The sequence below is a fragment of the Penaeus monodon genome, chromosome 7 (genome assembly GCF_015228065.2).
Source record: "Penaeus monodon isolate SGIC_2016 chromosome 7, NSTDA_Pmon_1, whole genome shotgun sequence".
In the NCBI taxonomy this organism is placed as follows: domain Eukaryota; kingdom Metazoa; phylum Arthropoda; class Malacostraca; order Decapoda; family Penaeidae; genus Penaeus; species Penaeus monodon.
The window spans coordinates 1186046-1213545 of NC_051392.1; the positions used below are offsets into that span (position 1 = coordinate 1186046).

Here is a 27500-nt window from a genome sequence, read left to right on the forward strand (position 1 = left end):
CTGGAGATGGCTATGGCTACACCCTGGAGGTGGTGACCATCGCTGCGGCCCGACCAGTAGTAGGTGTACCCACCCACACTGATCGTGCCGCTACCAGGTCTTCTCACCTCTGAGAGGGAAGCCACCTCAACTCCCAGTCAGTCACGCCTGAGGTTAAGCCTCGGGTGGTCACTCCGGGTGCACGCCACCTCTGCCGCCCCCGCCGACGCTGCCCCAAATTTATATATATATATATATATATATATATATATATATATATATATATATATATATATATATATATATATATATGCACACATAAATATATGTATGTATGTATATGTTACTACTATAGTATTAGTAATAATATTAATAAAAATAGTACTAGTATTATTACTATTACTACTGCTATTGATATTATCACTATTACAGTTACTATTACTACTACTACTACTACCACCACTACTATTACTACTGATACTATACTACTGCTACTGGTACTACCACAAAAAATATTACTACTACTACTACTACTAACAACAACAAAACACCAATTACAATAATAATAATAATAACAACAGCAACAACACTATCATCACCATCAACAACAATGGGAGCAACAGAACGAAACGCTGTCGAACTCACAGCACGATCTCCACGTTGTCGAGAGCCCACTGGTCCGCGCTGGCGCCGTCGTGGTCCGGCTGCCACCACCGGAGCTGCACGCCGTAGCTACGGGCGTCCGGCGGGAGGCTGTAGGCGACGCGGCGCGGCTGCAGGAAGGGTGGGGGGGATTAGTGGCGGGTCGGTGAGTAATGGGGACGAGGGAGGTTGATGGGTAAAGGGGAAATGGGGTGTGGGTTTGCGTATTGTTGTTACTGAATGGCGTCCAAGAAAATGGATTTAGTACTAATATAATGTACAAATATTCATAAAAATACACACACATACACACAAATCAAACAAATAAATAACAAAAACAAAACAACAACCCATGAAAAAAAAAAATATATATATATATACATGGAAACAAACACCAACCTTTCTGAAATCGAGCGGGTCGTGCACGTTGAGAGTGGTCCACGTGACACCGTTGTCCGTCGTGTACTGCAGGATGACGCCCTTGTCCAGGCTCCGCTGGGGGTCGCTGAGGTCCACGCGGCACGAGGGGGCGTGGTCGTGGCTCCCGATGCGCAGGACGAACATCAGCTTGCTGCGGGAGGGAAGGGGACGGAGGCAGGTCAGGAGGGAGGGAGGTTGTGAGGGAGTGAGTAGGGAAGGAAAGGAGGGAGGGAGGGAAGGAGGGAGGGAAGGAGGGAAGGGTTAGGCAAGGAGGAGTAGGGGAAGAGAGTGAGGAAAGAGTTAGGAACGAGGTAAATAGGGAGAGATGGATGAAGTTAGAACAAGGGAGAGAGGGAGGGGTAGGGATGGGGTTAGAGAGGAATGGAGGGGGAGAGAGGGAGGGAGGGGAAAGGGGAGGAAAGGTCTGTGTGTGTGTGTGTGTGTACGTGTGTGTGTGTGTGTGTGTGTGTGTGTGTGTGTGTGTGTGTGTGTGTGTGTGTGTGTGTGTGTGTGTGTGTGAGACAGATGGGTAGGTAGGTAAACAGATAACTAGACATATACATACAAGCACATTAAGACAGACTGAAGGAAGAAGAGGAGGATGTCAGCAAAAGAGAAGACCGGAAAAGAGCCAGAGAAGGAGATCACAAATCCAAGTCTCACACTATCCCCTCCCCACGCACAAGAACAAACAACAGTCTCTCCCTCTAACCCCAAGTCACCCCGTCTCACACATCCACAAGCTCAAGCATGAAGGGGGATTTAAGAGAGGGAATATTGCTGCACCCGCCTTTTCCCTCTCCCTCATTCCGATCCCTCCTCCCACTCCCCTCCCCCCCCCCCCCCTCCCTCCCCTCCCTCCTCCCCAGACTCACCTGCCCTCCTGGTGTCCCTCGCGCACTCCCCTCCTCCCTCTCCTCCCTTCCTCCCCTCTCCGCTCCCTCCCCTCCCTCCCTCCCCCTCCCCTCCCTCCCTGCCCCAGACTCACCTGGCCCCTCCTGGTGTCCCTCGCGCACTCCCCCTCCTCCCTTCCCTCCCTTCCTCCCTCTCCCCTCCCTCCCTCCCTCCCTCCTGCCCCAGCTCACCTGGCCCTCCTGTGTCCCTCGCGCACTCCCCCCTCCTCCCTTCCTCCTCCCTTCCTCCCCTCTTCCCTCACCCTCCCCTCCTCCCTCCCTGCCCCAGACTCACCTGGCCCTCCTGGTGTCCATCTCTGCCGTGACCGCCTGCCTGGTCCCGCAGCCCGAGAAGTAGAGGTGCTTCCCGTGGCTGTAGGGGGCCAGCGAGCTGCAGCCCAAGCCCACGCCGCCCCCGCTCACCACCTGCCAGTTCGCGCCCACGCCGCCCTCGAAGCCGTCCACGAGGCTGGTGGGCAAGGGCGTGGCGCGAGAGGGCGTCATCTCGCACGATTCGCCTGCGGTGGGCGGGGTCGAGGGGGGGGGGGTTAGGGAAGGGGGGGGAGAGAGAGTTAGTGGCGGAATGGGCGAGACTCAATGAATGAAAGATAACTGATTATTGAATGGAGGAGTTTGTGAGACTCAATGAATGAATGAAATAATCGTAATTATTTATTGACTGAGGGAAGGAATGAGACATAATGAATGAATGAATGAGGCCTAAGGATGAATGAAGGAATGGATGAGCCTTGATGAAGGAATAAATAATTGAAAATGAATAAACGGTTGTACTGTTACTACTGTTTGTATGACTAATATCAATGGCAATAATAGAATTAATAACAGTGTTAACATTAGCATTAATGACACAGTATTAATATCGATGTCAATAATCCTAATACAAAAAAAATATTAAGACACAACTACTTCTGATAGAGACAGAATAAGAAGACCCACATGAACCCACTTCCGACCCCCAAAGACCCACCTTTGAACCCCCCAAAGACCCACCTTTGAACCCACCAAAGACCCACCTTTGAACCCCCCAAAGACCCACCTTTGAACCGCTTCCGACCCCCAAAGACCCACCTTTGAACCCGCTTCCGACCACACCCAAAGACCCACCTTTGAACGCCCTTCCGACCCCCAAAGACCCACCTTTGAACCCACCAACCCACCCTTTGAACCCCCGCTTCCGACCCACCAAAGACCCACCTTTGACCCGCTTCCGACCCCCAAAGACCCACCCTTTGAACCCGCTTCCGACCCCCAAGACCCACCTTTGAACCCGCTTCCGGACCCACCAAAGACCCACCTTTGAACCCACCAAAGACCCACCTTTGAACCCGCCCCCGACCCCCAAAGACCCACCTTTGACCGCTTCCGACCCCCAAAGCCACCTTTAAACCCGCCTCCGACCCCCAAGACCCACCTTTGAACCCGCTTCCGACCCCCAGAGCCCACCTTTGAACCCGCTTCCGACCCCCCAAAGACCCACCTTTGAACCCAGCTTCCGACCCCCCAAACCCACTTTGAACCCCCTTCCGACCCACCAAAGACCCACCCTTTGACCGTCCACCCCCAAAGACCCACCTTTGAACCCGCTTCCGACCCCCAAAACCCCTTTTTGAACCCCTCCGACCCCCAAGACCCAAACCTTTGACCCGCCTCCGACCCACCAAAGACCCACCTTTGAACCCCCCTCCGCCCCCCCCCAAAGACCCAACCTTTGAACCCCCCGACCCCCCAAGACCACCTTAACCCGCTTCCGACACCCCAGAACCCCCTTTGGCCGCCTCCGACACCCCCCCCCCCTTTACCCGCTTCCGACCAGGGCCCCCCTTTTGCCCCCCGCCCCCTGACCCCCTGTACCCATCGGAAGCTCCCGTCGGCTGGGGGTGAAGGGGGGTGGGTAGGAAGTTGGGGAGGCCCGTGTGTGGGGGTGTGTGTGGAGAAGGGTGGTGTGTGGGAGGAAGGTGTGGGTGTGTGGGAGGAAGGTGGGGTGTGTGGGAGGAAGGTTGGGTGTGTGGGGGAAAGGGGTGTGGGTGTGTGGGAGGAAGGTTTGGGTGTGGGGGAGGAAGGTGTGGGTGTGTGGGAGGAAGTATGGGGGTGTGTGGGAGAAGGTGTGGGTGTGTGGGAGGAAAGGTGTTGGGGGGGTGTGGGGGGAAGGTGTGGGTGTGTGGGAGGAAGTGTGGGTTGTGGGAGAAGGGGGTGGGTGTGTGGGGGGAAGGTGTGGGTGTGTGGGAGAAGGTGTGGGTGTTGGGAGGGGTTTGGGGGTGTGTGGGGGGAAAGGTGTGTGGGTGTGGGGGGAAGGTGTGGGTGTGTGGGAGGAAGGTGTAGGTTGTGGGAGGAAGGTGTGAGTGTGTGGGAGGAAGGTGTGGGTGGTGTGGGTGTGTGGGAGGAAGGTGTGGGTGTGTGGGAGAAGGTGTGGGTGTGTGGGAGGAAGGTATGGGTGTGTGGGAGGAAGGTGTGGGTGTGTGGGAGCAAGGTGTGGGTGTGTGGGAGGAAGGTGTGGGTGTGTGGGAGAAGGTGTGGGTGTGTGGGATGAAGGTGTGGGTGTGGGATGAGTTTATGTTTGTTTGTTCGTGTTTGTAACAGCAGATTTCGAAACGTCTCGAATGAAGCATTACTCCACACCTTTTTCTGTGTCAAGGGAACCAAACCCCGAATCATACTCTTAACCATATATCAGACTCGCCTCCTTTGGTAAAATCTTTCTCTCAATCCACCTAATTCAACGAAAATAATGAAATACAAATACTCTCTGATTTTTTTAAACTATAACCCTCAAACCAACTATCATTAATCCCACTAACAAACTGTAAACAGTTACAATTCAACTGTTATTGCTACTATAACTCTTGAACTGTATCTCTCATCTAACAGTACTTAAACCACAAACAAACTGTATTAATTTCGTCCCGTATAACAACTCTACCTATGCTGTAACTGCTAATGTAGTTCATAACTGCAACTCCCAGTCTAGCTGTACGAAACAAATTGTCTCATATAATAACTCTAACTCAGCTGTAACTGAAACTGTATTTTCTTAACTGTATCTCTCAATCTAACTGTACTTAACTCACTAAAAAACTGTATTAATTTCGTCTCACTCACAACTGTAACTGTAAGTGAAAATCTTAACTATAAAACCTTAAATCTAACTAATTCATCCACTAACAAAATATCTATTTCGTCTCGTATAACAACTCTAACTGCAACTGCATCAATTGCCTCTTTTAATATAATAACTCTAACTCAACTGTAACTGCTACTACAACTTTCGTCATATATAACAACCCTACCTTAAGAGTAACTGTAATTCTTAACTGTGCCTCCCCTAACAAACCAAAAACTGTAACTGAATTCTTAGCTGTGCCTCCCATAACAACCATAACTGTAACTGTAATTCTTAACTATGAGTCTCTCTCCACCTGTACTCCAACCACAAACAACCTGTATTTCGCCTCGAATGACAACCGTCACTCCAGCTGCAATTCCTAACTGGAACGCCTCGTCCTCACCTCGCCCACGTCTTCTCCGGCAAAGGAATGGTGACCCTCATCCAGCGGGTATGGGTGTCAGGGGAAGTAGCCCGACTGCGAGTGGAAAGTGTAAGGCAGGAGCCCCGGTCAGGGGGGGTCCCGGTAGGCACAGGTCGCGACCGACCCCAGCCTGATCCCCCCCGTCGCGGGTATCGAGGGAACCGGGGCTGTACCGGCACCCCCTTTCCACGTGCCGGGCACCCGCGGTTTCTGAACGGGAAGGGAGGGTGTGGGTTTTACTGGGGGTTTGGGTTATTTTTGAAATAATGATTAAAAGTAAAATAATAAATTAAAAACAAACGAAAAAAAATTAATTAATTAATGATAAAGAAAGAAAAAAATAAAAAAAGAGTAACATTTTGTAAAAGGATGGTAAAAAAAAAGATTTTAAGAGGGGAAAAATTTAGCAAACTCTCTCCTCTCCTCCTCCTCTCTCCTCTCCTCACTCTTCCCCCTCTCCCTCTCTCCTTTTCTTTTGAAAGAACCTTTTTAAACATTTTTATTGTATGAGTTAGAATTATGGCCTTAGTTTAGTTTAGTCCTTTATTTACCACCCAGGCTAACTGCACAGGCGTGGGCAAGCTGTGGTACATTTGATGCATGGTTATAACATATAATGGTATTACATTTCAATTTTAGGCTATAACATTACTATGATAAGTACTATATCAATCAAAGAAAGGAACAATTACACAGTCGTTTATCTACTCATCTGCCACGCCGGCGTACAGCTTGGGCGCGGAAAGGCATTGCTACATTTGATATGCAGTCATGTGATGCTACATTCCAAATTTAGGATACAACATAAGTATATCTTCTAAGGCATCAGAGGATATGAAATAGTTACATAGTTCTCCGTACCTCATGCTAGGTGGTCTGAAAGGCTGTAACACATGGCATTCTGAGATATAATGTACAAGCGTTCGCTTATATTCTTCATTACACAGTTTACACTTAGTTTCTTCGACATTACAAACTGTACTAAGCTGCCAATACAATCTATATCCAAGCCTGATTCTTGCGGTCACAATATCACACTGTCTTGTTCTTGTTTTATGTAAACCATAGGTGAATGAATCTTGCCGAAACCAGTCATAGTGCTTTATGCTACAGCTTTCAGGGCGTTGAGAATTAATTAACTCAGTCAAGTCCTCTTTAAAGGAAGCTTTAATATTGTATAAAATCCTGGAAATAGGTACCCCAAGATCTATATCCACACTTTGCTTGTCACATGCTGACTTTGCCAGGCGATCAGCATGATCATGCCTGGGGATTCCAACATGCGATGGAATCCACACAAAACGTATATCATGGCCTCGTTCTTTTGCACGATACACGTTTATCCTGATGTCATTTGCGATATTAACTGCATGTTGGAATCCCCAGGCATGATCATGCTGATCGCCTGGCAAAGTCAGCATGTGACAAGCAAAGTGTGGATATAGATCTTGGGGTACCTATTTCTAGGATTTTATACAATATTAAAGCTTCCTTTAAAGAGGACTTGACTGAGTTAATTAATTCTCAACGCCCTGAAAGCTGTAGCATAAAGCACTATGACCGGTTTAGGCAAGAGTGTTCAGAGCCTGGAGAGCACTCTGTGAATCACAGAATATTACCCCCGAGCCTTGATTCAATAGAAATTCGGTGGCCATGAGTATTCCTGCCAACTCAGTTTGCGTCGTGCTAGCCCAGTCATGTACCCTCCTACAATCCTGGTGCTTAAAGATATTGTTTTTATATACAACAAAAGCACATCCTGCTCTACTCCCAGACTGCAAGGACCCATCAGTGTAGCATTCATATGCATTGGATAGAGTTTCAAGATGCTCATTTATAATTGAAAGTGAATACTGCTTAAGTAAAGCGGGGGGGAAACACTGTTTTTTTTTGGGGGCTTTTGTAAAATAAAACATTTTAGGTCCGACATTTTCCAGGGGTGGTACAAAAACGTCCATGTAGGTCTTATTTTTATGGGTTTTTTTTGCTGAGAAAGGGTTTACATGTTTTTTATCAGAATTTGGTAAGAACGGTTTTTGTCATGAAAAAGGGTAGCTCCCCCTGTTCTGTTTTTTTATTTGGTCGTTGGAACTCTGTAAAAAGGAGGGGTTCTCTAATTGATTTGACCCCCAAATGTGGTTTTTTTATAATTTTCCCTTTCGTAAAACAGGGGGTAATTTAGTTCGGGTTTATTTTCACAATTTTCTTGTTGTTCTGGGGGACCAAAAAATAAACCTCATGGCTTCTTTTTTGTATATTTTCAAAAAACTAGTCAATTTCTGATTCCTTGGTACAACACGGGTGCAATGCATAAATAATCAAATGCTGACCGTATTTTATGAAAGAAAAGAGTCTTGCAAAAATTGGGACTTTGGGATACCATGGTTTTTTCCCAAACAAGTGTCCAATGGCTTCACCCCGCCCCCACACCCTTTTTTTTCGGGTTTTTCCTGTGAACTCTGCATCATTGCCACACCCCAAGGTTTTTGGTATTATGGCGGGAGATCTAGCTGGGTGCCCATTTATAGGGAAAACCCCTTGGGGCAGAGGGTTTTTTTTGGGTTTAAAAGGAGCCTTTTTTTTTTTTCATTTCCGGATTATAAAAGCCACACTCAATACCCTTGTGAGAAAATATCTGGGAATCTCCGGGCATTTTTTCCTCGGAATGAGGATTTAATGCAAATATCATCGGCATAAAAAATATGGACCCCTTTCCCCCTCAAGTGGTATATCCCCCTAGTAATCTATGAAATTAAAAATGTTAAATAGCAGGGGGCAAAGTACACCTTTTTTGAGGGGGGTGCCGATTTTTGAGCCCCTTTTAAGGCCCCTGTAAGTACCTGACCCGCCGGGTTTTCCGATATACCATGGAACCTGTTAAAAAGGTTTTCCTAAATACCAAAAGTAGCAAAGTTGCTAAAGGGAATTTTAATTTCTCTGTTTGAAAATAAAAAAAGGGCAGATTTAAGACAAAAAATAGGGTTTTTTGCATGCCGGGGTTTGTTTTTAATTATTCTGAAAAAAATTTCCCTGACGGCTACCCCCCTGGGAGAAATCCTACAGTCTGGGGGATAATTTTAGCATTTATCCCGAACAAACCCTTTTCGAAATTATCCTCTAAGTATTTTGGGGCACAGACAGGAGGCAAGGAAAAGGCCGGAATTGTCAGTATTAGTTTGGGTTTAGGGAAATGATTAAGCTTTTAGTCCAGGAGTTTTGGTTTGTTCCTTGGATGGGCTGAGCCCATTTTAACGGGTGCAAAAGGGGGGTTGCCTGGACCTGGGGCATTGGGCAAAGGACGCTGTAAGAAATGCCATCCCCCCAGGGGTCGGGTTGGGCCTTCCCTTTTTAAAAGGGGAAATTACTTAGTTCCCACTCGGTTTTTGGCGGCAAATTGGGGGGAAAGGGGGTTCAATAGCAGCAAGACTACGGGCTTTTATTTAAAGTTCCGATCTTTTTTTCGATTGCCCTATTTGACCTTTTACCCCTTTGTGGGAGTGATTTTTAGTTTGGGGAATTCCCGGCCCATTGCTCTAGCAGCTTTATTACCCTTCTCTTGGGGACTGTGGAACTGGGCGTTGTGAGATTTTTTACCTGTCAGCCTTTTTAATTTTTTTCTCCACATTGCCCGCCAAGGGGTTTTTGGACTTTGGGTCCCTTGAAAGGAAATTTTTCCCCAGTTTTTAAATACAATCGGGTTTTTTTTAATTTCCCCCTTGAATTCCTTTTGGGTTTTAAGAAACTGCGGGAAGATTATCTGTCGTCTTACTTTTCTTTAAAAAATTAGCAACCCCTGGACCCTTTTAATTTTCCCTTTGGGCCCAAAAATGGGTTTGATCCACCCCGGTGCATGGGAGGCCTGGGGCCTTTTTTTTCCTTCGAAAAGTTTTGTGAAAGACCCATGTGTTTAGTAGTCAGTGCCCAACTTTGATTAAGTCCTGAGAAAAATTTTTTCAAACAGATGTTATTTCATAGGGGTTTAAAACCATCATAGCCCCGGCCTTGAAGTGATGCCCCCAGGCCGGTGAGAAAATTTTTATTCTAAAGCCTAGGGATTTAGGGGCTGATTTCGTTTGTCCAGTATAGCCCCTTTTTCGGTTGCAAAGTGGTCACTAACAAACCCTCTCGTACCAGGGAAAAAGAAAATTACCTAAAACAAAAATTTTTTGCCAAAAAACTATCAAACCCTCCCACCCCCCAAAATAAAGTCTCTTTTTCTTTGTTTTAAAACTGTCAGTGATCTACTTTTGGGGTTAAAATTTCTTAAATTTTTTTTCCCCATTACTATTACCGGTTTGTCCCCCAAAGGTGGTTTGCCTTGCATTAAAGTCGCCCAGGGCATAACTTCCCCTTGGGTTTTGGAAAAAATTGGGGGAAGAAAAACTAGCCAGAAATTTAGAGTATTTTGGCATAAACCATTATACAGTAAAAAAATCCCCAGAGGCAGCCCCTGGTTTTTTTAGATGATAAAATTTTGAACATCAGTGTTTCGGTTTTTTTTAAAAATTTTAAATGGGCAGGGGTTTCCCCTCAACATATGTCAAAAATCCAGTTAAAGGGCATATTACATAGAAAAAATTTTCCCTTTTAAGTGCGGGTGTATTTTCTTTCTTGGGCAGGGGGGGCAGCAAAAGGTTTTTGGGCCACGCATATAACATAAATATTTTTTTAAAGGTTTTAAAAATTTTCCTGGGATCATTTAGCCTAGGCTTAATGTACCCCTATTCCATGATATGTTTTATAGATTCACATAAAAAACCATATAATTTTGATTATGGTTTTTCATTACAGAGGGTGTCGGGGGACTAAAAATTATTTTTAAAACCTTTTTAAACTTTTTGGTCTTAGTTTTGGGTTCCATTTTCTCAGCACAGCCCCTTTTCCGTTTTTTGTTCAGATGCACCTGAGGGGGGGTTTGCGCCCACGGGACTCGACTTCACGGGGTTCCGGGATTTGTTCGTGGCTGCTGTCAGCGCTGACAGGGGCCCCCCTGGTTATCAACACTGGGGGGTCTGACACGATTCTCCTCCCTTTGTTCTTTTTTTCACTAATGGGTAGCACTATATCACGACCAAAGAAAAGTCATTTTTTATTTTTTTTCCCTTTTCCTGCCTCAGGACCCTTATTTCATTAAGGAAGTTATTGTTTTTTGCTTTCAGAGCTTTTTATTTCCTTTTTGAAGTTCAAAACACAATTTCGTCGCCTTGGGCAGCTGGCGGAGTCACTTCCCGTCACATGGTTTTTCGGGGATTCCCCGCCAGTCCTTGGGGGTCGTCCCGCCTGAGGGTTTAGGGCCCGGTTTCCTTTGGCTGTCGCCTGGGGGGGGAGGGGGGGGGTTTGGGCCCTTTAGTTGAGAGTATGTTTAGCTTTGGGGGCCCGAGATAAAACCCCCCTGGAGGATCAGCATTTAAACTTTTCCTCTTTTCCTTCAGCTGGTAAAACCTTTTTCGGTATTTCGGGGGGCCCCTGCGCTGGGGCCCTCACACAGGGCACCCGGGCGGGGGGGGTTACCCCGGGACCCCCTGGCCGCGGGGTTTGGGGTTTGGGGGGGCCCCCGTGGTCACTCCCCCGGTCGGTGCTGGTACCACAGGGGGGGGGGGGGGGAAAGGGGGGGCAGGGCAGGGGGGCCGTGCCCCCCATGCCAGGCCGTCAACCTTTTTATTCCCCCACCTGAAGCATGATGGGACAAAAAAAACTGGTGCTTCTGCGTACTCTCTTTCCTTTTGAAACACTGGGGAGGGCCCCACCCTGGCTGGCGGGCATGTTATTCCCAAGAAGTGGTATGGACTTGGAGGTGGTTGCTCTCCTTTTCCCTATTTGGGGGATTTCGGGTTTTGTTTTTGCCCATCCTTGTGCACTTTTTTATGGCCTTGTGAACTCCGTCCAGTGCATATAAATTTTTTAAGACGAGGGTCCTTGTAGTTTTCACAAGGGGATTCATCATATTTTCCTTTTTTTTTCGGTTCATCACATAGTTTGAAGGTAATAACCCCCAATTTATCCTTTTTAAGGTCGTCAATGTATTTCTGCTGCGGGGCGAGCGAAAATTTAAAAAAAAAGGGGGAGGAGAGAGTCTCCTCGCACAAGGTTTGGGGGGGTGTTTCCCCCGGGGGGGGGTTGCCGGAGGTTTAGGGCCCGGGGTTGGGTGTTCGGGGCGGGCACGGAATTTCCTCCCGGGCCAGGGTTTTTCTGGCAAGCCCCCCTGTTTTTTTTTTTTTCGATTTAAGTTTGTTACTTCCCCCCTTAGGGAAAGGGGGCGGGATAACCCCGTAAACCTCTGGTGCCCCAGTGGTTTCAAAGGGCATTTTTTCGGGGGGCTTTTCCTTTTTTCCCCCCCCTTTGGCTTTCGGTTTCCCCCAAAGTGGGGTAGCGGCCTTGCCCCCCCTTTGCCCGCCCTCAGGGTTTCGTCCCGGGGCAAAAAGGGGGGATCCCCCCGGGCCCCGGGAATTTCATTTGGGAGGGAATTTAATTTTAAACCCCCGAAACTAAAAATTAACCAAAATTTTCACCCAGGGGGGAATTTTTTCCCCCGGTTTTTCCCCCTTGTTTAAAATTTCTTTTTCCCCCCCGGGGGTGAAGGGCCCCCCCCCAGGGCCTTTCCCACCCGGCTTTTCCCCTGGACAGGTGTTAAAAATAACTTGGAAAAGGGAAAAATTTTTATTTACCACCCGGGAGTACTTTGGGAATCGGTTTTTAAGGTTTTTAAAAATTTCTTTAAAATTTAAAAGTTCCTAATATTTTATTTTACCCCGGGAAAATATTTAAGCCAAATTGGAAAAGAATCCTTTAAAAATTTTTTGGAATTTTGGGCCCAAGAAGGTTTGTGGGGTAAAAAAAAGAATTTTAAAACCCAAAAAACGGGGGGGGGGGGGGGGGGGGAAAAAGGGGGGCTTCTCCTATATCATTTTTTACTATCCAACAATTAAATTTCTTAATAAAAAAAAACAAAACCCACCCCCACCAACAAACCCTTTTCCTTTTATTCCCCTTTTCAATTCCTTCCCCAAAATTTTTTACCCCCAATTTTAAAAAATAATCCCCCCTTGTCCCCCCTTTTTCCCCCCCTTTTCCCCTTTTACTTTTCCTCCCCCAAAATCCGGTTTTTTGCCCCCTTTTCCCTTTTTGCTTTCCTTTTTCCCCCCCCTTCCCCCCCAAAACCTTCTCCCTTCCCCCTCCAACCTACTCCACCAAAAACCCCCCCCCTTCCCCAAAAATTCAAAACCAACCCCCCCCCCCCCAACCCATCCCCCCCCCCCCACCCCCACACCTACCCCTTTCCCTTCCCCCCCCCCCAACCCCCCTCGTTTTCCCCACCCCCCCCCCTCCCCCTCCTCCTCCCCCTCGTTTTTTTTCCCCCCCAACCCCTCCCCCTCCCCCCCCCAAAAATCCCCCTTTTGCCCCCCACCCCTTAAAAACCCCCCCCCCCCCCAACCTCCCCCCCCTTCCCCCGGGGTTTGGGGGGGGGGAAAGGGTGATTTTCCCCGTGGTGATGGCCCCGCGGCCCGGGGGTTTCGGGGGCCCCCCAAAGAGGGGAAAACCCTTTGGGGCCGCCGAACAGGGGTTTGTTTGGGTTTGTGGGCCTCGCTGTGGGGCGCGAACAGCCACTCGGATACCTGTGGGGTCAGAGGTCAGTGCGGCTGGCCGGGCGCGTGGGTACAAGAAGGGGACTGTGGGGTTTTTGGGGGGGGGGAAAAAAAATTGGTAAAAGGAGGGACTTTATTACTACTACTTTCACCACTAAGATGTAAAAATAACCCGTAATCCTAAAAAGAATAGTGATATTAATGACAACAAAACAAGAACAACAACAAAATTAATGGGTGAAATAAAATTTTCCCTTTTACTATTTTTTATCATATCATTAAATTTATATTACCTTAATTAATTATCAAATTTCATTACTATTATTATCATAACCATTATTATCATTAGTATTACTATCATTAACAACAATAACAACAACGACAACAATGATAACAATGATAATAATATTATAAATAACAATAATGATGATCAAAAAATAATTTTAAAGATTTAAAAATAAAAATAATAAAAATAATAAATAAAAATAATAAAAATAAATAATAGTACTGTAATAAAAAAATAATAATAAAAAATAATAAAAAATAATCACCCTTTTTTATTTTATATCCCCCGCTACTATCATCATCAAATTTGGGCCATCCAAACTACAAACCCGCCAAACATGTCCCCAGCGCAAGCTAGAAAAGGCGCCCCGGCCCCCCCCATGACCCCGGGGGGCGCGCCCTCGAAGCGGTCGAGCAGCGAGGCGGCGCTGATCTCGGAGCCGCCGATGAACAGGTCGTCGAGGGACCAGGCGGGCGGCGCGGTCGGGAGGCGGGGCTGCCAGAACCTGCGGGGGGAGGGGGTCAAGGGAGGAAGCGGTCGATGGGGGGTCAAGGGAGGGGGGTGTGGGGGTGCTCGTATGTCCGTGGGTTAGTATGGGTATATAAAAGAATGTGTGTATATATGCAGTATAAGTACAAGGGTATACAGGGGGACAGACAGACAACACACACACACACACACACACACACACACACACACACACACACACACACACACACACACACACACACAATAACACACACACACACACAAAAACACAACACACACACACACACACACACACACACACACACACACACACACACACACAATAAAACACACACACACACAAAAACACACACACACACACACACAAAATAAACACACACACACACAACACACACACACACACACTTTCCTCCCGAACGCTTTCCAACGCCACTACCTGAACACGGTGGCTGGGCTCCGGGCGTGGCTGGGCAAGACGAGGTACTCTTCGCGTGGGTTGACGTACATCTCGTGGTCAAGCTCCCTCAGGAGGTGCCAGCGGATGCCTGGGAAGTATGAGGCGGTGTGGGGTTTGGTTGAGGATGCATTTGGCTGCCATGCGTGTGGTTAAAGGTACGTTCGGTTGTTATGGGTTATGGTGATGCATTTTGTTGTTAGAGGGTATGAGATACATTTTGTTGTTATGGTCTCCTTATGGTTTGAATTTCGTTACGTGTGCTATACAGTATTATGTCTTACAGTTTGAAATATGATTTTGATAATTGTGATTGTTTAGTCTCACTTTTCGATCGACTAGCGTGTCTTTATTACAAATCCTTGTCTCACTCCACCTCTGCTTTTCTTTCTTTCCTTCGTCTTCTTCCTCCCTCTCTTCCTCTTCCCTCGTCCATTCACTCTTTCCTCCTCCCCTTACCCCTCTTCCCTTCCCCATCTCCCCTTTTCCCTCCTTCCTCTACCCCTTCTTCTCCCCAACCCTTCCCTTCCCCTCCCTCCCTCCCTCCCTCCCTCCCTCCCTCCCTCCCTCTCCCTCCCTCCCTCCCTCCCTCCCTCCCTCTCCCACACCCCAACCCACCTCCATCAACGGAGTACTGCACAAAGACGTTGTGGTGTCGATGGCTCGCCCGCGCGCACACCCCGTGGCCGTGGGCGCTGCCGATCTGGGCGACGAAGTACACGAACTTGCCGCTGCGGGTGTCCACGGGCTGGGTGAGGAGCTGGCGGGTGTGGGCGCCCTGGAAGGTGGCCGTGGGCGGCACCTCCAGCCCGCCGCAGCCCTCGGAGATGAGGGCGCCCTGGACCTGCTGGAAGTGGCTCCGGAAGGCCCTCTCGCTGAATTCGTCACGGATGAAGGGCTGTCCAGGGGAGGGGAGAGAGAGGGGGGAGGGAGGGAGAGAGGGGGAGAGGGGGGAGGGGAAGGAGAGAGAGAGAGGTGAGGGGGAGAGGGAAGAGGGGGAAGGGGGAGAGGAGAGAGGGGAGAAGAGGGATAGAGGAGAGAGGGGAATGGGGGGGTGGAGAAAAGGGAGAGAGGGAAGAGGGGGGAGAGGGAAAGAGAGAGGATGGGGGGGAGAGGTGAGAGGGGGGGAGGGGAAGTTAGCGAGGAATATGGTAATCATATGTTTGTTGTCACGTATATATAGGCATCTGGCTAATATCTATAAATAAGTATATCCAGTTATCAATATATATCTAAACAATATATAGGTCCATCTGTCTGTATATCTAATCCTTTCCATCTATATTCATATACCTCTCAATCTATCTCCTTGGTAGACAAACGAGCAAAACAATATCAGAAACCCACAAAACACATAAAAATACCACCAGGGAATAAAAGATACCAAGAATACAAGAATGCACAAGAAAAAGAAAGAAAGAAAAAAAAAAAAAAAACTCGCGGTGTACGAACAGGAACCCCAGACGACGCACAGACGACGGACAGACAACCACATCTTACCACATTATCGACGACGACCCGCTCGCAGTGGGCGCCGGCGTAGTGGGCGTCGCAGCGACACGCCCCGAACAGACACGACCCGCGGCCCAGGCAGTGGTTGGGGCACGACCTGCCGATGTACACGTCGCGGAGGGACCAGCGGTGGCTGCCGCCGACGTCGTGGGAGGGCGCCTGCAGCCAGCGGAAGCGAACGTACCTGGGGGCAGAGGGGCGCATGCTGTTGGGACGCTCGATGATAGCGTTGTTGGGGAATAAAATAAAAAAGAGAGAAAAAAAACATATCTTAAGGTATTGGTCAAGATATTTCAGCCTGATGTTGCTTTGTTGAGGGGGTAAAAAATATATCAAAGGGGGATTGAATGCTATTTCTTTACAAGAGGGATTGGATTCTGTTTATTACGAGGCGTCGAAAGGGATCGTGATATTTTGGTTTGGTGAAATGTTGTTGGGGAATAAAAGAAAACAAAGAAAAAAGAAAAAGAAAAGCAAAGAAAGAGAAAAAAATACATTTCCTAAGGCATTGGCCAAGATATTTCAGCCTGAGGTGGCTTTGCTGGGTGAGTAAAAAAGAATATCGGAGGGGGACTGAGTGCTATTTCCTTACAAGAAGAATTGGATTTTGTTTATTACGAGGCGTCGAAAGCGGCCGGGGGGGGAGGGGGGATTGGATTCTGCTTCTTATAAGGCGACCGACGATATTTTTGCTTTGATGAAATGTTGTTGGGGAAGAAAAGAAAAAAAGGGAAAAGAAAAAAAAGGGAAAAGAAAAAAATATGCTTCTTAAGGTGTTGGTCCACCTATTTCAAGATATGAGTAAGAAAAGAAAAGAAAAGAAAAAAACGGTTTCTTATGAGTTCGTTGAAAGGGATCATAATATTTTTGATGCAGTGTTGTTTGGGGGATGAAAAGGAAAAAAAATAAATAAATGGAAGAAATAAAAAGAGTATTTCTTAAGGAACTTGATCAGAATAGTTTCGTCTGACGTTGCCTTGTTAGGCGAATAAAAAAAAAACAAAGAACGTTTTGAGACGGTTTAGCAGAATGGTATTGGAATCTATTTATTGGAATCTATTTCCTCCTAGTCGCGGAAAAGGTTTAAGAAATGTTAAGAACACCTTTACCTTTAATCCTCCCCCCTTCCCCCTCTCCCTCTCCCCTCCCATCTCCCCCTTTCCCCCTCTCCCTCTCTCTTCCCCCTCCCCACCCATCCCCCTTTCCCCCTCTCCCCCCCATCCCAAACACCCACCTGGCCGGCCCCACGTGCGCCAGAGGGTACACGAAGCGATGCCATCTGAGCGGCGCGTAATAGACAGAGGCGTCGGTGACCTCCGCACAGCTGGTGTTCCCGGGAAGACACGCCTCCCTCACCAGGTGCCAGCTGTTGCCGAAGTCCACCGAGTATTCCAGTCTGAAAGGAGAGAGAGAGAAAAAAAGGAAAATAAAATTAAGAAAGAATAGAGAAAATGGCTACCGAGTATTCTAGTCTCAAAGCAAAGAATTAGAAAAAAAATAAAAGAGAGAAAGAACGGATAAAATGGCCACCGATTATCCTCCCTCCGAAGGAAAGAAATGAAAAAAAAATGAAACTAATAAATAAAATGGCCAGTGATTGAGATCCATAATGAACAAAAAGTATAAACAGATATTTCAGCTCATACATCTATCGTAGCTAATAAACTGATCGTGATAGGAAAAAAAACATACAAAGACCACATTAAATCTAACTACACCATAGATAGTTTTACACAAATAGTTATATATAAAAGAAACTATTACGTACAAAACAATTTCCCACACCTTTCCACGCAAAGAGCTTTTCTCAAAACCAAGCAAAATTCCCTTAAAACTCACCTCACGGGGACTACTTGGTTGTCCCAGGTGGCGCCGCAGCCGAGAGCCAGCTGGAAACTAATGGAGTGGTTGACTCCCACCTGTGGAGTCAACCGAAGAATGAGTCAGATTCCCGGAAAGCGGTTTGGACATGTCAATAACTGGATACGTTCTAGATAAGAGTTTTTCTGATAATAGATTTTAAAAAAATGGATACGTTTTATATTACGGCTTTTCTGATGAAAAATAAACTTGTTTGATTTAAAAACGTATACGTTCTAGATGATTGCTTTCCTGATAAAAAATAAACAATGTTTGATTTAAAAATGGATAAGTTCTGGGTGACAGTTTTCTGATAAAATATTAATAAAACAGAATAAATAATCATGCAAAGCAATACAAATTTCATGATTTCACTTTCAGTCTTTTTTGTCAATAATATTTCTAAACAAAAACTGTAAAATCGGAAACCAAATGCTCAGTTACATACAACTTAAAAAATATATGCATAACAAACGTGGATCATACATTTTCTGACCAAAGCTGTGTAGTCAAACCATCAAAGAGTCAAATTGCTCTCACTTGCCTGTATGTCGCTGGTTTGAATAAGAGCAGGTTCAGAGGCCGTGGACATCATGGTGTACATTGGTAGGTCGTTATCACAGTAATTGTCTGGAAAAGATGAATTGCAGAGTTGTTGAAATACAGATCTGCTACGGTAGGGTGTCCACTGGGGGAAATGTTGCATTACAGAGCTACGGTCATGTGTCCACAGTGGTAATTGCTGCAGTACAGTACGGTAAAGTGTTCTTTGGGGAAATTGTTGCAATGCAGATCTACGGCAATGCGTCCACAAGGGATATACAATACAGACGTAAAGATTCCATTTGGGAAATACAGATCGACGGTGAAGTGTCCACTTGGGGAATTCACGGTAATGTTGGCTTATTGTTTGAAGTGTTTATCGTACTGATTTTTTAAGAATATATGAATCGTTGTCGAAACTTTTATGAGACTGATATCTATACATAAACATACACAATTTCTCTGTGCATGAATGGGCGTAAAGAGATAAGCATGAGCATAAATGAATGCGCTAATAACAAGCCTCTTAAACAGGCTAAGAAACAAACAAAGAAACAACACCCTCACCTATCCGCCCATTGTACCGCCTCAGCCACATGGGCGGCACCAAGTCGTCGGGGTGGGCGTAGGTGAGCGCGTCGGGGGGCGTGGCGTTGCCGCCCACGAAGACCGCATCCAACGCCCAGTCCAGGCGGTTCCTCTCCTGCGGCACCGGCTGCCACCACCGCACGCGGCCGCCCTCGCAGCGCAGCGCCCGCGGGATCTGCAGCCACACGTACCTGCGGGCGGAGGGACGGGAGAGGATGCAGTATGAAGAAAACAGAATGCGAACGACAAAAGTAAAACCACAGCAAAAGAAGAGCCAGGCGGACGCACGTGGGCTGCTGGTGGACGAGGAGCAGCTTCTTGGCGGTGGCCCACGACACGCCCCCGTCGCACGACAGCTGCACCAGGAGGGCGTGGTCGCCCCCGGCCTCGCGCCCTGCCACGGGGTCCAGGCAGCCCGTGCGAAGCTCGAACTGCACGAACAGGCTCGCGCGCAGGTCCAGGTCCTCGGTCTCCAGGTACCTGCTGCAGCCCTGGGGCGGGGGAGAGGGGAGGGGGTGAGAAGGGGGAGGAGGGGATGAGAAGGGGGAGGAGGGGAGGGGGGAGGGAGGGAGGAGGAGGGCGTGGGAGGGAGGGAGAGAGGGAGGGATAAGGATGGGAGTGTAGGTAGGTAAGGAGGGAGGGGAGGAGGGAGTGGTGGAGAGGTGGAGGGAGGGGAGGGAGGGAGGGAGGGAGGAGGAAAAAATAGGGATTCGAGGAGGATGGATGGGTGGGAGGAGGGGGGAGGGAGAGAGAAGGAATTAGGGAGAAAGGGGGGGAGGGAGAGGGAGGGAAGGGGGGGCGTATAAATGGAGGGAGTGGTGGAAAGCAGGGCGTAGTAGTAGAGAGAGGGAGGGATTCTGTTATGATGGGTGACTGAAGGAGTGAAGGAGTGAGCTGTGAAATGGATGATAACAAACGATAAAAATACAAGCAAAAAACGCAAACACACACACACACACATACACACACACACACACACACACACACACACACACACACACACACACACACACACACACACGCACCCTCCTTACCCCAACCAGGTGCAGCGCCGCCCCCGCCCCCACAGGCCCACAGTGGTCAGTGACAAGCGCCCCCACCACCCTGCGCCACCTGTCGGGGGTCACGGCGCCCTCGAAGTCCTCCGCAAGGAAGGTGGGCAAGGGGCGCTCGGGCCTCTCGCAGCTGTTGCCTGTGGGCGCGGAATCGCTTATTTGCATTAACTCTAATAACTATATTTTAGTTAATATATTCAATAAGTAAGATTTATAACTCTCGCCGCTTGTCGCCGGCGGGAACTAGAGCTAATGTACATATAAAAAACTGTGTTAATTATATGATTTGATTCTAACAAAAGCCAATTTACATACCATGCAGATGTGTTAACTAATCGATTATGTATTCTGATTCTATGATCATCAATATTAACAAAATATATTCACAAAAAACAGGTAAGAGCAAAACCTAACCTATACTTGATAATGATTTCGTCTTTCTAAAACACCGTAATTATCAATATTTTCCTCTGTGATTCTTTTCCAAGAATATTCTCTGCTGAACACACTTATCAGATTACAAATTCCCCCTTATCTTGGCACTCCCTCCTCCCGTGGCACTCCTCTCTACCTGTCCCTCCTCTCTTCCCTTCCCCTCCCACTGCCCTCTCTCCCCTCCCACTCCCTCCTCTCACTTCTTCCCCCTCCCGTCCCCTGGCCCTGTCCCCCGCCACCCCCCGACGCACCTGTCCACCCACGCTGGCACTGGCACACCCCGGCGTCGCAGAAGCCCCTGGCGGAGCACCTGTGGAAGCACTCGTCGCCGATGTAGACGTGCGAGAGAGCCCAGCTGTGCTGCTGTCGCCAGCCGTCCCTCTGGAGGAATCGGACGCGGGCGCGCTCGGACCTGCGGGCGGAGGCGGAGGTTCGCGTGGGGGTTAGCATGCTCTTGTTAATCCACGGGGTTTCTGTTGTTGTTAACTTAGGCTTTTTAGTTATTTGTTCATTTGTATGTTTTGTTAATCTTTTTTTGTTGTTGTTAATTTGTGTTTTCTGTTAATTTATGTTTTTTGTTCATTTGTTTTTGTTACTTTTCATGTTTTTTGTTAATTTAAATTTATTTTGTTAATTTAAAAGTGAATTTTCTGTTAATTTATACATAAATATCTTTTGTTAATTCCTTTTTTGTGGAATATTGATTTTTCGGTTGCTTTTTACTTTATTTATTTATTGATTTCTAATTTATATGTTTTTTACTTATGGAACATATGAAGGACTTTTCCTTGTATGTTTTTGGTTAATATATATTATTTTTATTGAATATATGGAGTCTTTTCGGTTGTATTTTGTTAATTCATGTTTTCTTTGCTATGGAGTATTAGGCTTGTCTCTTTATTCATTCATATGCGTTTTATGGAGAAGCATTAAGGTCTTCGTTAGTGTTTTCTGTGGGAGATATTTTTATTCGGTAGATTTTTGTTAGTTTTTTTTTTTTTTTTGATACACTGATTTTATTTTCGGTTGTATTTTCTTAATTTATGTTTTTTATGGAATATATTATGGCATTTCGTTTTTTTTGTCAATTTTTAGGTTTCTTTATATTCTTATTGTTTTTATTGTTATTTTCGCTTTTTAAAGTCTATTTTTTCTTAATCTAACTAGTACATGGTTCCGCCCAGATCTGCAATAGTGCCTCAGTATTCCGTTTTATGTGTATTATAAGCCATATATCATTTCAGGAAATTTCCTTACAAGAATGCAAGTCTGAAAGAATGTTATAGTCAGACCCGCAAATGAATATACATTTTTTAACCTTTTTTTCAATTTCCGAGATTGCTTTTTACGATTGGTATTCCTTGGGGGTCTACTTCCGTCAAAGCTCGAAAATATATATATATTTGTTAATCTAACAAAATAATACTTTTTTACTTCAGTCAAACCGCTAAAATATTTTTCAACTCACTTTCAGAATTCAAATCTAACTCAATATCCTCATCATGAAATAAAAAATAACACTGAAAACCATATTTAAGCTTCTCCACTGTACAAAGCCACTTCTCGTTTTTCATAAGTCCCTGCACATTCTTTTTATTTTTTTACTTCAACCAAGCAACCGTATACAAATAATGAACCCACTTTCAAAATGTAGCTCCTACTCAATATCCTCGCGGTCATCTTATAACAAAAAAAAACATTAAACTTTAAAAACATTACTTAAGCTTCTATGTTATACGAAGCCACGTCTCGTTTTTCAGAACTTCCCTGCACATCCTTTTATTTTTTTACTTCAATCAAGCAACCGTAAAATAATTACATGCCTCCTTTTTAAAATTCAGATCCTCTCAGTATCCGCGTGATTATCTTAATACAACAAGAAAAGAAAAAAAAGCGAAACACCATTTAGGCTTCTCCATTATAAAGAGCCACGTCTCGTTTTTCAGCCCACACTCGACTTCCCGCCGACCTACCATGCACGGGGAGGCACGAGCATGGTGACCTGCGTCGGGGCTGCGTACAGGTCAGAGGTCAGGCTGGAGCTCGGCCAGTACTCGGTGCAGTCGGGGTCAGAGGGCAAGCAGTGACCTCTCACCGGCCACCAGGTTGACCCGTGGTCGATTGAGTACTCGACCTCCACCTCTGCGGGGAAAACGAGAGAGGTAAAGGTATTTCCAACGAAAAACGAGAAAAAATCATTACTCTCTACTTTTCTATTTATTTCCTTTTTTCTATCACTATATTTTTATTTTAAAACCAAGGAAAAACATCGATCTCACATATATTTTTCGTCTTATTTTTTCTATTTCCTTTTTTCCTCCTTTTTCTATGTCGACACACAACCCACCCAAAAAAAAAAAAAAAAAAAACATAAAAATGATATCAATAAAGAATGAAACAGAATTTTTAAAAAAATCTGCCTTACCGAAGCAGAATCCCGCCTCCTTGCAGCCCATTGCAATCGTGAACTGGATGAAGCTGTGCTCGTTCATCAAAATATCCGGAGTCTCGGCAAACCGGAAGCCTTCGCGACCTGAAACGGGAGGAAGTGTGTCTTGAAATACTCTTTGTGGTTCAATAATTTCATTTTGTGATTGTGATAAAAAAAAAATTTTATATTCTTAGAGAAAACGATTATTAGAATTATTTAATTTAATATTAGAGTTGTTAGATTCTTAACAGAAATGATTCTGAAAAAAGGAAATGATTGGGTTCTTGTCAATATATTGGAAATTATTTCTGGGTAAGAGTTGAGCGGAAATGTGAGAGAGATGATACACAGGCAATTTTTTGTGGTTATTTTGCTATATGTTAAATACAGTGAGGTCAGATCATACAAAAGCTTGGCTAACACTGTAGTATAAGATATGTATTTTTGTTGATGCAATAAAACAAACACATTCTGACACATCCAATCACAAACACACACACATAATCATACGCATACACGAAATTGCATACAATTACAATCACACGCACACGCACACGCGCACACACACACACACACACACACACACACACACACGCGCGCGCACACACACCACTGAAATGCAGGCTGTTGTGTTCCTGTCCGCAGACCGCCTCGAGCACGGAGCCGGGCGTGAGCAGCCAGTGGGCGCCCGAGTCCAGGGCCGTGAAGGCGGGAAGCTCGCGCGCCAGGCTCGAGATGTACACCTGGGACAAAATCGAGAAGATTGAGGAAAATGAGAAAACTGAGAAGATAGAGGAGACTGAGAAAAATTAGAACTGAGAAAAAAAAAATTGAGAAGACTGAGAGAAAATAGGAGATTGAGAAAAAAGAGAAAATTGAGAAGATTGACAAAAATGAGAAAACTGAGAAACTTATGGAAATTAAGAAAATTGAGAAAATTATTTGAATTGAATAATTAATAATAATAATAATAATAATAATGATATATAAAACAGAAAATTAAAGAAAATAAGAAATTTAAGATAATCAGGAAAACTGAGAATGGCATTTTTTGATATGCAAACCCGCGTGGAGGAGGAAGAGAAATATCAAATAGATTGGGAAAATTGAGAAGATTGATAAGATTTACGAAACTGAGAAAATTAAGGAAAATAAGAAATTCTAGAAAAACCAAGAAATTTGCGAACATTAAGGTGTTTTTGATAAGAGAATTAACTATTAAAATTAATAGGTCAAATAGAGAAAATTCGGAAAACCAATGATTAACCAAAACAAGAAACTCAAGAGAATTCTGACCATATTTTTCAATTACAAATCACAAATATATAGATATACATATATATATATATATATATATATATATATATATATATATATATATATATATATATATATATATATATATATGTGTGTGTGTGTGTGTGTGTGTGTGTGTGTGTGTGTGTGTGTGTGTGTGTGCGTGCGTGCGTGCGTGCGTGTGTGTGTTGGTTGTGTGTGTTATGTATATATATATATATATATATATATATATATATATATATATATATATATATATATACATATAATAAGAAAAAAATCAAATATCACGAAAATCACGAAAAAAAATTCACATAACGCAAACAAAGTCAATCAACACAGCAAATGTGTAAGCGCGATCCCTCCTCACCTCGTCAAGGGACCACATGCTGGCGAATCCCCCGTCCGTGGAGGGCTGCCACCACCGCAGGCGCGTCGCGTTCGATTTGGCGGTGTCTGCCAGGGAGACGGAGGGGCGTGAGGGGCTGGGGGCTGGGATGGGGGTAGCTGGTGGGGGAGGAGGGAAGGGGAGGGGAGGGAGGGAGGGAGGGAGGGAGGGAGGGAGGGAGGGAGGGAGGGAGGGAGGGAGGGAGGGAAGGAGGGAGGGAAGGACCTAAGGAGGGAGGGAGGAAGGTTGGGAGGGAGGGGGGAGGGAGGGGAGGAAGGGGAAGGGGAAGGGGAAGGAGGTGGGAGGGAGGGAGGGAGGGAGTGGGGAAGAAGGAAGGAAAGGGAGGGGAGAGTGGAAAGGAAAGAGGGAGGAGTGGAAAAGAGAGAGGAAGATTGAGAAAGAAAGAGGAAGATTAAGAAAGAAAGAGAGAGGGAGGAGAAGTGGAAAGGAGAGGAGATGAGATCAAGAGAAAAAGACAGGGAGAACAAAGGAGGGAAATGGAGAAAGTGGAAAAAAGAGAAAGAGGAAAAGAGCGATGAACAGAAAAAAAGGAAAAGAGAAAGAGAGAAGGAGCGGAGAAGCTAAACAAAAGAAACAGAGACATAAAGATAGAGCAAGAAATTAATGATATAAAAAGGAAATAAAAATGCCCCTTTTTCCCTCCATTCTGCTAACAACCCTTACACACAAAAATAGTTCACAAAAACAATAATAACGATAATAATAAAAAAAATAATAATAATAATAACTACAATAAAGAGTAATGACAGTAATAATAATAATAATAATAATAATAATAATAATAATAATAACAATAACAATAATGATCATGATAAGGACAATAATAATGATAATAATAATAATAACATTGACAACAACAACAAAAAACAAAATAATTAATAATAATAAAAAAAAACTCAAGCCCCGCCCTCACCTGGCAGATTGAGCGTCACGTGTTGCGTCATTGGTTGACGTCCCTCCGACCCCGCCCCCAACTCCGCCCCCGACTCCGCCTTCGCCTCCGGCCCCAGCTCCGCCAGCAGAGTCCACGTGATTCCTCCGTCAGTAGAGAACTGCAGGAGGACGGGGGCGTCGCCCGTGCCAAGGTCGTCGGGCGTGCAGCCGTACCGGATGTAGAATTGCACGACGCTGTGGGTGGGCGGGCGGGGAAAGGGAGGGGAAGGGGCGGGTTATGTGCTTGTTTAAAACTTGTTTGAAGATGGATTGGTTGATGGGCAGATGGGCGGAGAGATATTGACAGAGATAAACAGACGGGCTGCTAGATGAATAAACTGAATGACAAGTAGATTGACAGATAAATAAACTGACCTGGTGATATATACATTTGTTGATAGTTGATAGATCAATAGATTTATCTATTGAAGAAGAAGAAAACAACAACAAAAACGAAAAAGAAATGAATAAAGAGGAATAAGAAAAAACTAAAAGCACAAACAGAGGAGAAGAGAAAGGAAGAGAAAAAAAAAGAAATGGAAAACAGCGGATAAATAAAGTGAACAACAATTCTATTTCACCCTTTATGCGAGAGATATAAATAGAAGAGAAACACAAAGAACAACAACAACAGCAAAGAGAAACAGAAGAGGAGGGAAATACAAGGGGAAAAAAATAAACAAAAGAGAAACAAAAAAAAACTGTAAAACAGATAAAACAAAAAACAAAAACAAAACGAAATAAGGATAACGAATCAGAAAAAAAAACATAGAAATAGAAAACGAAAAAAAAAAAAAAAAAAGAGAAAAAAAAAGGGAGAACGAAAAGGCATAGGCCAGAGCACGCGGCCGGCCTCACCCTCCGAGCTGGAGGTCGAGGTCCCTGGTGACGAGCGTCCTCTCGCCCTGCTCCGAGAACACCAGCGACTCGCCGGTGACGCCGCCGCAGGAGCGCGACGCCTCGCTGCCCGCCCACCGCGAAAAATGCTCCGCGAGCTCGGATCCTGCAAGTTAGGCGCTTCGTTTGGTTACCTGCTTCATGTGGGCGTTTTTTTTTTCACCTCATTAATCTTGTAAGTCAATCCCATGGTCGGATGCTATGACTTTATACGAATGACGCCTCGCTGCCTTCTCCTTCTCTCTTCTCCTCCTCCTTCCTTCGCCTCCCGCTCCCTTCTCCTCTTCCATTCTCCTTCTTTTCCCCCATCCCGCCCTCCCTCTCCCCCTCACCTCCAACTTCCCCCCCCCCTCCCCACCCGCAAACCCACCTTCGAAATCGTGCATGAGCGTCTGCGGATTCTCCAGCTCGAGATGGCAGGAGCAGCCTCCCTCGTACGCCTCGTAGGCCTCGTCGCACTCGCACTCCTCCCCGCCGAGGCAGGCGCCGTGGCCGCCGCAGTGGTCGACGCAGGAGGGCCCCACGTACACGCTGCCGACGGCCCAGGGGACGGAGGCCTCGCGCGCGCCGTACCAACCCTGGTGCCAGCGGAAGCGGACGGTGCTGGGGAGGGGGAAGGGGTCAAAAGGGGGGAGGGGGAAGGGGTCAAAAGAGAGGAGGGGGTTGGGGTCAAAATGGGGGAGGGGCTTGGGGTCAAAATGGGGGAGGGGGAAGGGGTCAAAATGGGGGAGGGGGTTGGGGTCAAAATGGGGGAGGGGGAAGGGGTCAAAATGGGGGAGGGGGAAGGGGTCAAAATGGGGGAGGGGGTTGGGGTCAAAATGGGGGAGGGGGAAGGGGTCAAAATGGGGGAGGGGGAAGGGGTCAAAATGGGGGAGGGGCTTGGGGTCAAAATGGGGGAGGGGCTTGGGGTCAAAATGAGGGAGTGGTTTGGGGTCAAAATGGGGGAGGGGGAAGGGGTCAAAATGGGGGAGGGGCTTGGGGTGAAAATGGGGGAGGGGGAAGGGGGTGAAAATGGGAGGAGAGGGGGAAATGAAGTGAAAATGGGGAAATTGGCGTGAAAATGGGGAAAAGGGAGCAAATTAGGGTGAAAATGGGGGGGAGGGGCATTTAGCTTAAATGTGAGAATTGGGGTAAAAACGAAAAGAAATTTGGGAAGAGTGGGGCTGAAATGGGGTAAAAATAAGGGAAATGGGGTGCAACAGAAGTGAGAGATTATCATTAGGGAGTCAGAGCTTGGGTAACATGGGTGA

General features: G+C 46.2%; 2 protein-coding genes across 2 annotated transcripts in view; both read right to left on the reverse strand.

Annotated features, from left to right (window-relative positions):
• Positions 1 to 620: 620 nt before the first annotated feature.
• On the reverse strand, positions 621 to 2453 carry LOC119574915 (reelin-like). The gene is made up of 3 exons (XM_037922186.1): positions 2230 to 2453; positions 1021 to 1192; positions 621 to 752 (listed from the first exon to the last, which is right to left on the reverse strand). Exons 1-3 carry the CDS (start codon positions 2436 to 2438, stop codon positions 621 to 623), a joined length of 513 nt encoding a protein of 170 aa, XP_037778114.1. The 5' UTR covers positions 2439 to 2453.
• A 2107-nt stretch (positions 2454 to 4560) lies between these two features.
• The window catches only part of LOC119574916 (reelin-like), a 48045-nt gene continuing 25105 nt past the window's right edge, over positions 4561 to 27500 (reverse strand). Inside the window, exons 24-51 of the mRNA XM_037922187.1 lie at positions 26621 to 26853; positions 26212 to 26356; positions 25334 to 25548; positions 24382 to 24467; positions 23326 to 23458; positions 22710 to 22817; positions 22258 to 22426; positions 20536 to 20696; positions 19829 to 19986; positions 19083 to 19285; positions 18774 to 18985; positions 18208 to 18293; positions 17643 to 17722; positions 17038 to 17199; positions 15792 to 15987; positions 14910 to 15189; positions 14274 to 14382; positions 13745 to 13853; positions 13018 to 13102; positions 11150 to 11292; positions 10705 to 10795; positions 8965 to 9136; positions 8320 to 8353; positions 8099 to 8223; positions 5459 to 5689; positions 5052 to 5059; positions 4873 to 4920; positions 4561 to 4577 (exon numbers count right to left, since the gene is read on the reverse strand). Of these exons, the coding sequence (XP_037778115.1) occupies positions 4561 to 4577; positions 4873 to 4920; positions 5052 to 5059; positions 5459 to 5689; positions 8099 to 8223; positions 8320 to 8353; positions 8965 to 9136; positions 10705 to 10795; positions 11150 to 11292; positions 13018 to 13102; positions 13745 to 13853; positions 14274 to 14382; positions 14910 to 15189; positions 15792 to 15987; positions 17038 to 17199; positions 17643 to 17722; positions 18208 to 18293; positions 18774 to 18985; positions 19083 to 19285; positions 19829 to 19986; positions 20536 to 20696; positions 22258 to 22426; positions 22710 to 22817; positions 23326 to 23458; positions 24382 to 24467; positions 25334 to 25548; positions 26212 to 26356; positions 26621 to 26853 (3799 nt within the window). The remainder of the gene's footprint in view (positions 4578 to 4872; positions 4921 to 5051; positions 5060 to 5458; positions 5690 to 8098; positions 8224 to 8319; positions 8354 to 8964; positions 9137 to 10704; positions 10796 to 11149; positions 11293 to 13017; positions 13103 to 13744; positions 13854 to 14273; positions 14383 to 14909; positions 15190 to 15791; positions 15988 to 17037; positions 17200 to 17642; positions 17723 to 18207; positions 18294 to 18773; positions 18986 to 19082; positions 19286 to 19828; positions 19987 to 20535; positions 20697 to 22257; positions 22427 to 22709; positions 22818 to 23325; positions 23459 to 24381; positions 24468 to 25333; positions 25549 to 26211; positions 26357 to 26620; positions 26854 to 27500) is intronic.